The sequence below is a fragment of the Lucilia cuprina genome, chromosome 5 (genome assembly GCF_022045245.1).
Source record: "Lucilia cuprina isolate Lc7/37 chromosome 5, ASM2204524v1, whole genome shotgun sequence".
NCBI classification, from domain to species: Eukaryota; Metazoa; Arthropoda; class Insecta; order Diptera; family Calliphoridae; genus Lucilia; species Lucilia cuprina.
The window spans coordinates 9,053,529-9,068,217 of NC_060953.1; the positions used below are offsets into that span (position 1 = coordinate 9,053,529).

A 14,689-nucleotide genomic window follows, 5' to 3' on the forward strand; every position below is an offset into this window, starting at 1 on the left:
TTAAAAGAACTTTTTTTTGCAGCAACTTAAGGATTATTGAATGAAGCAAAAATAGCTTTTAAATTTAATTAAACAAAAATGATGTTTAGGTGGGTGCTTTTTTTCCGTACAAATGTTTAAAACCTGATTTGTCTTTGCAAAAGTTAAAACCTCTCCTTCACTATACTACTTTTTATGCCACAACACAAATTCCTAGTCATCTTTTTCTGCATTTAAACACATCATCTTAAATAATTTTTCGAAACTAGCCTTTAGTTACTTTTAGTCTGTAATTTTAGTTAATTCTTTAGTTTGAGTTTTTCTCATACTTTTTCATTTATGCGTAGGTGTTGTAGGTCTTTTGCTGTATGCAGCAAATCTGTTGTTGCATGTGTGGGTATGACTAAATGTTTAATGCTTTTGCATTCTTTTTTTATGCACTCTTAACAATATTGCGTGTTGATGTTTTAAAGTTTTTTTTTTTAATTAAAATATTTGCTGATTTAGAAAACAATCTTTTGCTGTATGTTGTGGTAGAGGAGTTTTTTACTTAAATGATTTATAATGACGTTTTTCGAGTTGTTTTTTTTTAATGAAATGATTTATTTTTTAAATGTCATTTGAAGTTAAGAATACACAAAGAAAAAAATCTTGAAGAGTAAAAGAAGTACTTAATAGGAAATATCAAAAGAAAAATTTATTTTAATATTCAGTTTTAGTTTAGTTCAGTTTTAGTTTAGTTCTGTTTTATTTCTGTTCTAGTTCTGTTCTAGTTCTGTTCTAGTTCTGTTCTAGTTCTGTTCTAGTTCTGTTCTAGTTCTGTTCTAGTTCTGTTCTAGTTCTGTTCTAGTTCTGTTCTAGTTCTGTTCTAGCTCTGTTCTAGTTCTGTTCTAGTTCTGTTCTAGTTCTGTTCTAGTTCTGTTCTAGTTCTGTTCTAGTTCTGTTCTAGTTCTGTTCTAGTTCTGTTCTAGTTCTGTTCTAGTTCTGTTCTAGTTCTGTTCTAGTTCTGTTCTAGTTCTGTTCTAGTTCTGTTCTAGTTCTGTTCTAGTTCTGTTCTAGTTCTGTTCTAGTTCTGTTCTAGTTCTGTTCTAGTTCTGTTCTAGTTCTGTTCTAGTTCTGTTCTAGTTCTGTTCTAATTCTGTTCTAATTTTGTTCTAGTTCTGCTCTAGTTCTGTTCTACTTCTGTTCAAGTTCTGCTCTAGTTCTGTTCTACTTCTGTTCCAGTTCTGTTCTAGTTCTGTTCCAGTTCTGTTTCAGTTCTGTTCTACTTCTGTTCCAGTTCTGTTTCAGTTCTAGTTCTGCTCTTGTTCTGCTCTAGATCTGATCTAGTTCTGCTCTAGTTCTGTTCTAGTTCTGTTCTAGTTCTGTTCTAGTTCTGTTCTAGTTCTGTTCTAGTTCTGTTCTAGTTCTGTTCTAGTTCTGTTCTAGTTCTGTTCTAGTTCTGTTCTAGTTCTGTTCTAGTTCTGTTCTAGTTCTGTTCTAGTTCTGTTCTAGTTCTGTTCTAGTTCTGTTCTAGTTCTGTTCTAGTTCTGTTCTAGTTCTGTTCTAGTTCTGTTCTAGTTCTGTTCTAGTTCTGTTCTAGTTCTGTTCTAGTTCTGTTCTAGTTATGTTCTAGTTCTGTTCTAGTTCTGTTCTAGTTCTGTTCTAGTTCTGTTCTAGTTCTTTTCTAGTTCTGTTCTAGTTCTGATCTAGTTCTGTTCTAGTTCTGTTCTAGTTCTGTTCTAGTTCTGTTCTAGTTCTGTTCTAGTTCTGTTCTAGTTCTGTTCTATTACAAAATGGTTTCCTTTTGAAAGATCTATCGTCTGCTCAAAACATAAAAAACATTGTTGCAAAAGTGTAATTTTAAGAAATTTCTTTAAAATTGATTTATTTGTGAAATATATCTTTATGATTTATTGTGATAAATTTTTGTTATTTATTAAGAATGTGTTTGAAAAAAGAATTGATTTGTTTTAAATAATTATGGTAAACAATTAACGTAATTTTCTTGTTGTATTCTAAAGTTTACAAACCAAAAAAAATCCCTGTGTGTCGCAGCAATGATGTATTGCAAATAATCAAGTTAACAAATTGTCTTACAAGCAACATTTACACACTGTATAGAAGAGATAGAGTAGAAAAAACACACATATTTCTTATAAATTGTAAAAGGTTTGTTTTTTTGTTGCAGCTGCAACAAAATAAGCGTCATCTTAACAAATTGTTAAGTAACAATCTGCTGCAAAAAGAAGAATTGAACTTGCAACAAAAGAAATAAATGAAGAACTAAAGTTTATTTTGTGTTTAGGTAACAAGTGTAATAAGGGTAGGGAACGAACAACTTGCAACAACAGAAAACAGACAACAATTTTTAAAAATATTCCAACATTTAATCACGAGAGAATACATGCCATTACACATGTATAAATGCCATAGAACATGTGTCATATACATACATAAATATATATATAGATGATATTGAATGCACAAAAGCAATTGCAGAAGAAGGTTCGGGAACCAGGAGCAGGAGATACCTTTTTTCTATAAAAAACACTTGCTACGTGCCGCTAGTAAAAACTTGAGAATTTCTTTTTTAATATAACAAATCGATTTTGATTTTGTTTGTGATTGTGTATGTGTGTGTGTGTGTGTTCTGAACCTATACCGAACCGTACTATTGTCGTTCTACACCATAAAGGACATAACGATGCAATAACAACAACAATAATAAATAAATAAATTATTGACATAATGTCATTTGCTTGGTTGGGTATTAAAGCAAACACATACATACGTACAACCCAACCAAACCAAACCAAGTCAGTCCACAACATACAGCTACTACTGAGAATTTTAACCAATGTCTAGAGACACCTAAATTGTCTTTTTATTTCTTTAGAATTTTATAATGTGAACAAAGTGTAAACGACAAAAAAAAAACAACAACTTTCAACTTAAACTCTAATAATAATTGATTTTTATGACAGTTGAAGCAATACAGCTTCAAGCAACAAAACAGTAGCTTTAAACCAAGTCCAATAGCCTAGTGAACAGACCTACAGACTCTTAATGAAGCTTAGCTTAAGAAAAACATAATGTCATAGCACTTGTTAACATGAGTAAATATTAAATTCTTTAGTTTTTTCTAGCAAAAAAAAAAAATAATAATAAAAAATATCTGTCATTAAAAAGGATATTTAGTATTGTTTTTGTTTGCCAGTTCTAAATGTTGTAAAACCAGGCGTAAAGTTACATAGTTTATGTCCATCATTATATCCAACCATGTGTGGATGGATACCTTTTTCTTCATCTTCTCCTTTAACTGTCTGTCTGTCTGTCTTTCTTTTTGTGTTCAGTTTAAAATGCCATTAAATGTGGAAAATATAAAAAATGTTAAAAGATAGCTAGATAATTATAATGATTTTAATTGTATTGCTAATGTGGCATATTAAATATACATAGTTGTCTGCTTAAAGACTTTAAATCAGTTAAAACTTCTGATAAGCTAAACATTTTTCATTTAAATATCATTAAAATCTCAGATAAAATGTTTTAAATTATTCTTTACTAAAAATCATTAAAAATTTATTTCTTTCATTAGTTCTGTTTTAGTTCTGTTCTAGTTCTGTTCTAGTTCTGTTCTAGTTCTGTTCTAGTTCTGCTCTCGTTCTGTTCTAGTTCTGTTCTAGTTCTGTTCTAGTTCTGTTCTAGTTCTGTTCTAGTTCTGTTCTAGTTCTGTTCTAGTTCTGTTCTAGTTCTGTTCTAGTTCTGTTCTAGTTCTGTTCTAGTTCTGTTCTAGTTCTGTTCTATTTCTGTTCTAGTTCTGTTCTAGTTCTGTTCTAGCTCTGTTCTAGTTCTGTTCTAGTTCTGTTTTTGTTCTGTTCTCATTGTGTTCTAGTTGTGTTCTAGTTGTGATCAAGTTGTATTCTAGTTCTGTTTTAGTTGTGTTCTAATTGTGATCTAGTTCTGTTCTAATTCTGTTATAATTCTGTTCTAGTTCTGTTCTAAATCTATTCTCGTTCTCTTTTTGTTCTTGTTTAGTTCTGTTCTAGTTCTGTTCTAATTTAATTTTATCAATTTATCTCCATAAAACTTTTTCCCTTAATAAGATGCAAATTTTGTTCTCCTTTTTTTATTAGTATTTTTATTAATAATTCTAAAACTAAAAATTAAACACAGTTTTTTTCAACAATAAACAACACAATATATTTGCTGAAAAAAAAAACTAAACTTAAATGAAAACTATAAAGATCCAACAACTGACCATATAAAATCAAACAATTGGTAGAAATTTATCCATTATATACAATCTATCTATTCTTTTGGAAATAGAAAATGGTTAAAAAGAAGAGAAAGAAAATAAAATTACATCAAACGACAATCACTTAAGGTTGCTAAAGAAAATGTGAAAAATATATATAAATTTTAGAAAAATATAATAAAATCAGATAAAATGTATCAACAAACTCTAGTGACTAAATAAGTAAAGAAAATTGTATGTGAAGATATATTTTTGTATTTTTTTCAATAGGAGGATGTAAACATTTATTTGAAAGGCCAGTCTTAGAAGAATAAATGTTTTGGTTATGCTGGACTTTTTTATTTAAAAAATAAATTGAGATTGTGGAAGACAGTGAGAAAAAGTATTTGAAGCAAACAATGAGTTTGTTGGATTTTTTTGTTAAAGCCAAATGATGGAAGCTTTTTCATATATGGTTTTCTAATGAGGCTATTGCTTGACTTGATGGACTGACTATGGTTATTGTCATACATAGAAACTATAATCTTTTGTAGAGTTTTTAGCATCTCCACAATAATACCTTGTATGGTTTTGAGATAAGAAAAAAAATAGGAAATTTGCTGAAGAAAATAACAGTAGAAGACTTTGAGGCACAAATAGTAGTAGGAGTAGTTATACTTTTTCTGTGTATTAAAAGTCCATTTTTAATGCATTTACTGTTTTTATTTTTTTGTCGATTTTCTAATACTCTTTTTTTTCTTAGTTTTAGTTTTTACCATTTGACTCACACACAATTTAGCTAAAACGTTTAAGTTTAAGTTTTTTTTGGTCATAAATTAGAAAAAAAAAGTAGAAAATTTTCTAAAGCTTTTTTTTTGCTTAAATGCAACCATATAGCACATGTGTATGCTTAGTTGTTGCTTTTCCTTTAGCTAAGTTTTATATGGTTTTATGGACATGTTGCTTGTCCGTCCCTCCGTCCGTCCCTCCGTCTAACTGTCTATTTGGTTTTTCTTATAGATAATGATTAAAATAATGAAGTTTGATATAAAATTGAAGTTGGAGTATAGAGAACAATACTGCAACAGCAGCTTGCTAACCACATTTAGATGCTTAAAGCTTGATAGCTAAATATTTTTTGTAGTTTTTACTTTGTTGTGCCAAACAAAATTATGAGGATTTTTAATAGGAAAATTTCAATAGCAAAAGGTCAATAGAAAATTTGCAATTTTTTTTCTTGCCAAAGAAAGATTATAAATTAGAGATAATGTTAAAGAAAAATTTAACCACAATAGTTACTAAAAAAGAAGTGGGTGGTTAAACTAGAGATTATCTTTATATAGCTTAACAAAAAGCTTAACTAAAACTGCTAAACTTGTTTAATAAACTTAAAACTAGCAAGTTTAACTTGGACAAAGAGAGAGATAAAAATGGTTTACTTTAAACTTGAAGTTAAGAAATTAACTTAAACCTTAGCTAACAGAAAGTTTAGCTAAAGTTTAACTAAACCTTTAACTAATAAACTAACTTAAGTTTAAATTGGACACACGAAACTGGTTTAGAGAGAAAGAGAACCCATGCTAACATAAGTTTAACTAAACTTTCTAAACTTTTAAAACAGTTTAACTTAAACCTTAGCTAAGAGAAAGTTTAGCTAAACTTGCTTAGCTAATGTTTAACTAAACCTGCAACACTTGTTTAGTAAATAAACTAATTTTAAGTTTAACTTAGAAAGAATAAACTAGTTTACTCTAAGATATAAAGAGAATAAATTAATCTAGCCTAACAGAACCTTACATAACAGTTAAACTTAAAACTTAGCTAACAGAAAGTTTAACTAAACTTGCCTAGCTAAAGTTTAACTAAATCTGATAAACTTGTTTAAAAAATTAACTAATTTTAAGTTTAACAAAGGCAAACGAAACTAGCTTACTCTCAGATATAAAGAGAACAGATTAACTAAACCTTGCCTAACAGAAGTTTAACTAAACTTTTGTTTAACTAAAGTGCTCAAACTCCCTTTCACTAACAAAGCAAAAGACTTAAACTTTAATCAACAAATCAAACAAAAGCAGCTTAACTCTTAAGCTTAAACCTAATAATTTCACTGCTCTTAGTTAACTAACAAAAGTTTAACTAAACTTTTATAATACAACAAAAAAAAAACTACATTTTTTTTATTTTAAAATCACAAAAATGCTAAGTAATTCAAACCTCTTTTCTCATGTCTCTTTTTACAGGTATGTATTGAAAACTTTTCCTTTGCCACTCTAAACTAAAACAAAAGGTAAATACAAACTCCCACCCATGGCTTAACCAATTAAAAGGGGAGGTGATAAGGTAGTGCTCGAAAATGTAATGGTATGTAATTAAAGGTTTTTTTTTAAAGAAAAACTTTTCTTTATTGCACAGAATTTCCATAGAATTAACAAATGAAAAAAAAACATTTAGACAAACTTTTAACAGGATGTTTAAGCTTATTGGACAAACACAAAAAAAAATGTTTTCTAATCATGTTATATAGCACTTTAAGTTTTTTTTTAAGAGATTAATAAAGGTTTTTTAAACTAGCATTAAAGTTATAATAAAGTTTTTGATGGAACACAGTTTTTTCTTAAATATTTTAGTTATTTTTTTAAGGTAAAAATTTTAAATTTTAAGCTAAACTTTTGATATTTTACGAAATGTTAGTTATCATTATAAGGAATAGTTTTAGGCAACACTTATTAAGCTTTCTTTGATAAATGATTTTTAAGGAATTTTTAAAAAAAATTGCAAAAATTTTGAAAATATAAACATTTTGTTGTTTTATACTTTTCTTCATAACTTGAGTAAATTTCAAAATTTTGTTTAAGTTTTTAGCAATAATGTTAGAAAACACTTTCAATATTTTATAAAATAAATTTCAACACATTTTGTTAAATTATAGATTTTTAATGATTTTTTGAAAATAAATAAAAATTTTTAAAATTTTTTTTTATTTTAAAAAAGTTTTAATTTTGAAATTTTGACTTTTTTTTAATAATTTAAATAGAAATTCTTCTTTCAAATGAAAGTACTTTTCCTGGTTTACGTTTTCGCCAAATTTCACTTTTCTAACTTAAACACTTTATTTTTAGTGAATTTTTGAAAAAATCACTTAAATTTTATTAGTTTTATTATTTGATTAAGTTTTAACATTCTTTCTTGAACTTTTTTTGCTATTTTTAAGTGCAAATTGCAGCCGTAAGCACCTTGTAAAGTTAAATATTAATCTTTACATAATTTACATTTAAAAACAAACAAACTTAACAACACTTTAGAAGTAATTTTTACTAGTTTATTGTAGCATTATTAGTTTTCAACATTATAAAGTTATGTTTTAAATAAAAATTACGTAAAGTAAAACAAACAAACTAAAAACTTGGTTACTCTAGGACACGAGACACACAACAAACACACCTTTTGCCAACCTCAACCACTGTGGGGTCTTGATCAACAATATTTGTGTGCAAGTCATTTTGTCACGCATTTTAAGGCGGAAATCCTATTTTGAGCGAAAAATAACAAATAATAAACAGCAGCGCGTTAGTTATACAAAAAAAAAACTCTGCACCAAAAACCCAACCAAGTTGAGTATGGCCAGGAATATAGTTTTGCAGCAAATGTTGTTAAACTAACCACACATTAAAAAATGTTGCAAGTTACAAACAAATATAGCCGCACAGGGACCACCCTTTATCATCTGCTATAAAATTATATATAAAATTAAACTTAACAATAACAACAGCAGTGGCAGTGGCAATGGCAATGGCCAAAAAAAAACTGCAGTTAATATAAACATAAATACAGGTGTTGTTGGTTGCAAGGTGGTCCAGTCAGGGCAGCAGTAGCAGTAAAAGTTGCTGATTTTTTATGAATTTTTTTCTTCCCTTTTTTTTGGAAAATATACAAAAGCAATTTTTATGCAAATATTTTATATGTTAAGTAAGTGTAAACACAGCATAAATGGTTAGGTTAGGTTGATAGCTTTATGTATACCACCTCAAATCTAAGGATACACTTAAGTCCTTAACAAGCCTTTTAAAAGCTTCTATTTATAGAAATTTTTTGTTTATAAAATATTTGTTTGATATTTCATAATTTTCTTTGTAACTTAAGTAATTTTAAAAATTTTAAGAAATTTCTTTAAAATTCTAAAAGAAAACACTTTTGACAATAACTGTACCACATTTTGCTAAATTTTATTAAATTTTGTAATTTTAGCGATTTTTTAAAGTTTGTTATAAATTTGAAAAAAAACGAAAATTTTTTTTTATGTTTGTTCAATATAATCTTTTTAAATTTAGTAAATTTGAAAATATTTTAAAAATTAATTTACATATAAACAGAAATCATTTTCAGCAATTTTTAGAAATATTTTTTTGCTTAATTATCTTAAAATTTAGAATTTTAGCGATTTTTTAAAAATTATTTTAATTTTAGGAGAAACTAAAACAAAAAACTTTTTTGTATGTTAATAATTTTTTTTAACTTTATAAAATTTAAAAATTTTGTTAAATTTCTTACAAATATGAACAGAAAACAAAAATTTCTTTTAATTATCTTAGAATTTCGAATTTTAGCGATTTTTCAAAGTTTGTTTAAAATAAAACAAAAAATTCTTTTTTTATGTTTATATTTTTTTTCTAACTAAAGAGAATTTTAAAATTTTGTAAAAATTCTATCAGATATGAAGAGAAAACACTTTCAGCAATTTTTGGAAAAAAATTTCTGTTTGATTATTTATAAATTTAGAATTTTAGCTATTTTTTTAAATTTGTTTTAATTTTGGAGAAAAATAGTAAAATAAAATATTTTTTTAATATAATCTTTCTAACTTTAGTAAATTTAAAAATTTTGTAAAAATTCTTTTACACATGAATAGAAAACTCTTTCAGCAATTTTTAGAAAAAATTCTGTTTAATTTTCTTGAACTATAGAATTTTAGCGATTTTTTTAAAATTTGTTAAATTTTTTAAAATTTTGGGAAAAAAATAACAAAAAAATTTTTTTGTGTGTCTTTAAAATTTTCTTTTTAACTTTAGCGAGTATTAAAGGTTTTTAAAAATTCTTTTACATATAATAAGAAAACACTTTCAGCAATTTTTGAAAAAAAATTTGTTTGATTTTCTTAAAATTTAGAATTTTAGGGATTTTTTAAAATTTGTTTCAATTTTGAGGAAAAATATCCAAAAATTTTTTTGTGTTTCTTTAAAATTTTCTTTTTAACTTTAGCAAGTATTAAAGGTTTTTAAAATTATTTTACATATGAGTAGAAAACTCTTTAAACAATTGTTTGAAAAAAGTTTGTTGAATTTTATTGAACTTCAGAATTTTAGCGATTTTTTAAAATTTGTTAAAATTTTTTTAATTTTATGAAAAAATAACAAAAAAAATCGTTGTGTGTCTTTAAAATTTTCTTTTTAACTTTAGCAAGTATTAAAGGTTTTTAAAAATTCTTTTACATATGAGTAGAAAACTCTTTCAGCAATTTTTGTACAAAATTTCGTTTTATTTTCTTAAAATTTAGAATTTTAGCGATTTTTTAAAATTTGTTTAAATTTTAGGAAAAATTACGAAAAAAAATCTTCGTTTGTTTTCAAAATTTTCTTTATAACTTTAGTAAATTTTTAAAATTTAAAAAATTTCTATTGTTATAAATAGTTAAATCTTTCAGCAATTTTTGTAAAAAAATTTCGTTTAATTTTCTTAAAATTTACAATTTTAGCGATTTTTAAAAGTTTGTTTTAATTTTAGAAAAAATATAAAAAAAACTTTCTTTGTGTGCCTTTAAAATTTTCTTTTAAACTTTAAAAAATTTAAAAATTTTTTAAAAATTCTTTTTGTTATAAATATAAAACATTTGCAGAAATTTTTGAAAATTTTTTCGTTTTAATTTCAATGAAATTTTGTATTTTTAGCATTTTTTTTTAAAGTTTGGGTGTGGTGTTTAAAAATTTTGTTTTAATTTTTTTTTTGTTCCTTATTATTTTTCTATTTTCTTTTTCTCACAGACCATTGTGATGTCTGTCTGTTAATGTCATTGACATGATTTTCTTATTTTAACTCTCTATATGTATAGTTTTTTTTTCCTTTTTGTCCTTTATGTTTTCTATACAGCAGGTTTTGTTAAATATATTATATAATACAACTGACTGACGTTTAAATAGTAAAACATTAACCAAACTTTATATAGCCACTACATATTTATACTTTTATTGTAAATATTACTCTTTACCACTACATGCTTACAGTTTAACTTCCGTTATTGAATAAAAGCGGAAAAAAAGCGAACGAACTGTGGTAGTAGTTTAAGTGTTTTCGTTGTTTATTTTTATAACAAAATATGGAAATTTTTTTTATTTTTTTTTTGGAGCCAAAAGCAAGATATATAACGCATAGTAGTGGCAATTTTTATATATGCAAGAAGAAGATGAAGAACAACAAAAAAATTATATAGAATTTTTGCATTCAAAATGCTTTGCTTATACTCTCTCTTGTACTTGCATCTCCATTACACTACTTAAGCTTTTCTTTTTTTTTTTTTTTTTGTCAAGTATAAAGAAATGTAAAAAATGCCATAAACTGCAGCAGTTTGTTTTTTTCTTTTAAAACCATACAAACGGCTACAATTTATTTAAACTTGCCACCATTTTGCAAATACTGTGCTAGGGTAGTGGCAGTAGTAGTTGTAGCAGTTTTAGCAACAACTGTTGTTGATGGTGTTTTTTTTTAGCGACAATATTTTTTTTCTACAGATTTTCTACATAAATTTACACTCACGAGACTCATATACATACAGACTCTAGTAAATATGTTTGTTTGTTAGCACAAGTATTTGTTTATATCAACAAGAATTCAGTTAAGTTTTACCACCCCCTAAAAAATATATATAATTTTCATAGTGTGTAGTTGAAAAATACACACACACACACAAAAAGAATGTAGGTGAATGTACTTAAAATGTACATTGAATGTAGTTTATTATAAACTACAATTTAAATAAAGAATGAAAATATATTCCCCTTCTTGCCAACCTTCTCTTCATTCACAGCTTAAAATTGCCCCAAACCTTTTGAAAAGAAAATTGCTTTTGGAAAAGAAAAAATACAGCCTCAATATATATTAACATTTCATACACATACTTTAACGTCCATTACAGATGGTAAACAAATTTTATACGTCAAAGAGGTGAAAAAGAAATTTAAACAAGCTTTTAAGCTTTAAGAACGTTAAAAGCTTAATAAAGGATATTTTTATACAATTTTTTTAATTTTCATAGTTTTCGAGAGCTTAGAGCAAAAATTATTTACATTTTCAGTAAATTTTACATAATTTACATTGTTTACCTAATTGTTTACATAAAGTAAACTAACAAGTTTTTGTCTTAAAATGTAATCTTAAACATATTTTTAATAATTTGTGCAATATTAAGCTAATTTAGCTAAAATTTACATTATTTACCTTAAATTTTACATAAAGTAAATAATAGATTTTTCTTTTATTTACATTAAACATTTAATTTTTTATCGAAATTTTCAAAATTTCTTGTAAATTTAACTAAAATTTACATTGTTTACATTATTTACCCCGAATTTTACATAAAGTAAATAATGCATTTTTTCTTAATTTACATTAAAAATTTAATTTTATAGAAATTTTAGTGATTTTTTGAAAATTTTACATTATTTACCTAAACTTTACCTAAAATCTACATTGTTTACTTTATTTATGTAAAATTTTACACAAGGTAAATAATGTACGTTTTAACTTCTTGTAGTTAAACAAAAATGTTATTAAAATTTATCATCATTTCTAGAAAAATTAACATTGTTTACACTAATTACCCAAAACTTTACATTATTGACATCTTATTTTACCTTAGGTAAAATATATATTTTTTTCAAATTTTTATGATAAACAACCTTTTAACTTATTTTAAAAGATTTTCTTATAAATCTACATATTTTACATTGTTTACCTTAATTTTACTTTAAAGTAAACAATTAAATATATTCAAATTTTAAAGAAAAATTGGAAAATTTTCTACAAATAAAATATTTTCTTTAAAATTTTATACAATTTACATAATTTACCTTAATGATTACTTAAGGTAAACAATGTATTTTACTTAATTTTAGGAAAAATTATTATTTAAAAACAAAACTCCATGTAAACAATAGTTTGTTGGTGAGTTTCACTTAGAATTATAAAACTTTTTATTTAGTATTTATATAATTAATATATTTGGAAAATTTTACATTATTTACCTTAAACATTACTTAATGTAAACAATGTAAATTTGGTATATTCTCTAATGTAAACAATTTGATTTCTTTTTAGATTTTTAAACAGAAATTGAAACAAGTTTTTGAAATTAAAATGTTTTTTAATAAAAATTTTAAATTTTACATAATTTACATCATAGTGTAGACATTTTTTTACAATTTTACATAGTTTTAAAGTAAACAATGTATTTAAATTACTTTTATAAAATATTTCAATATTTTTTAATTTTATTTCAAAATTTTTAAAGAAAATCTGTTTTTTATACATTAAGTACATTATTTACCTTTTTGTAGAGCTTATGTCAACAATGTATAATTGTCATATTATGTTTTTGTATAAATTTAACAAGATTTTTCTATAATTTTTTTAAAATTTTTTTAAAATTACTTTGTTTACATAAAATTTTACCTCCATGTAAACAATAGCTTTTCTGTGGATTTTAATAAAATATATAAATGTTTTTCTTTAAAAAATAAATGTATATAATATTCTTCTTATTATACATTATTTACCTGGTGTAAACAATAATGTAAACAATGTATTTTTATATTATTTATAATAATTTCTTTAAAAATTTAATTTTTTTTAGTATTTTTAGGGTAAACATAGCAATTTCTTTGATTTTTCTTCAATTTACATTGTTTACTTTGGCCTTGACACCATGTAAAAAATGTAAATTAGCTTTTTATAATATTTTTATTCTATTTTTTTTTAAATTTTTTTATTTTTTTTATAAAAAAAAAACTTTTTCTATTTTTATTATTATGCAAATTTTAATTTGTGTAAAAAATCTAATAAATAATGAAATTTTCATTTTGAATTGTTTAATTTAAAAATTTGCATAAATTTAATTTATTTATTTTAATAATAATAATAATAATAATAATAATAATAATAATAATAATTTATTGAATTTATTTACTTTTTTTAATAAAAATATCAAATTTCTCTACAAACTTTGATGGCTTTTTAATAGAATAATTAATGTTTTTGTTTAAAGATTATTTAAATTAATTAAAATGAAATATAACATTTGTTTAAAATAAATTGTGACTTTTGTTAATATTTACAAAAAGTGTGCGTTTATGTGTGTGTGTGTGAGTATGTGTTTTATATTAACAATTGTCGACCTGTTTCTTTCATAAAAACAAACCTACTCGACCCACTCACTCACTGCTGTATTGCTGCTGTTGGTGTTGCTGTTGTTGTTTGTGCAGCACACACAAAAAAAAAAAAAAATATGTCTGTATTTTAAACAATAGTTGTTGTAGCAGTTTTCCTTTATGCTGCTGCAACATATTTATGCACTTAACAACAACAAAAAAAAACTTTTGTTATTTTGTTGTTGTTTGCTGAGAGCTTTAAAAAAGCTAAAAGGCATTTTTTCTTTCTTTTCATTCTTCTTTTTTTGAGCAAAATTGCTGCTGTTGCTGCTGTAATGGTGACCATTTGCCCTATGTTTAGCCTGGCTCGAACCAAACTATTTGGCTGGTTAACTGTCTGAGTGCCCGTTAGTTTTCTTTTCTAGAGTTCTCTTAGCCATTGTTTAGAATGATTTTTTTTTTTCTTTAATAATAAAACTAAAAGACAAAAGCGACCACTTGTGGGGTTTTTTTTTTGTTAAGTATTTAATACATATTTTTAAGTATAATAAATGAAACATTAAAAAAAGGGGCAAGTATATAAACAATTGTCTAAAATTGTGGCACAGTTTTATGTGCTTGTTGTATATTTCTTAGTGGCAAGTTGTGTTGTCAGTTTTTTATTCATTATTCGGTCCATTGTTTCTCAGTGTTATGTTCACAAAAGCTTTAAGTAAATAATAGATTCAAGTGGTCAATAAACTAGGAAAAGACATAAAGAAAAGAAACAACTTTATATAAAATCAAAATTTTAATTATTATTTCTTTACTTTTTGCCGACCAAAGATCAAAGAAAATAAAAATATCAGGTAAACCGTTCTAGTAAAATTTCAGTTCTAGTTTAGTTCTAGTTCTGTTCAAGTTTTGTTCTAGTTCTGTTTTTAGTTCAGTTCTAGCTCTGTTCTAGTTCTGTTCTAGTTCTGTTTTTAGTTCAGTCCTAGCTCTGTTCTAGTTCTGTTCTAGTTCTGTTCTAGTTCTGTTCTAGCTCTGTTCTAGTTCTGTTCTAGTTCTGTTTTTAGTTCAGTCCTAGCTCTGTTCT

The 14,689-nt window shown here is 24.9% G+C and overlaps 1 protein-coding gene across 2 annotated transcripts in view; it reads left to right on the forward strand.

Annotated features, from left to right (window-relative positions):
• The window catches only part of LOC111687894 (putative cyclin-dependent serine/threonine-protein kinase DDB_G0272797/DDB_G0274007), a 116,199-nt gene that overhangs the window by 76,119 nt on the left and 25,391 nt on the right, over positions 1 to 14,689 (forward strand). The window contains exon 2 of one of the 2 annotated variants that reach the window (XM_046951020.1): positions 6,439 to 6,464. The exons of the other annotated variant lie outside the window; for it this stretch is intronic. Within the exon in view, the coding sequence (XP_046806976.1) occupies positions 6,439 to 6,449 (11 nt within the window). The 3' untranslated portion in view covers positions 6,450 to 6,464. Of the gene's footprint in view, positions 1 to 6,438; positions 6,465 to 14,689 lie in introns of those variants that run through there. 2 annotated transcript variants of the gene reach the window in all.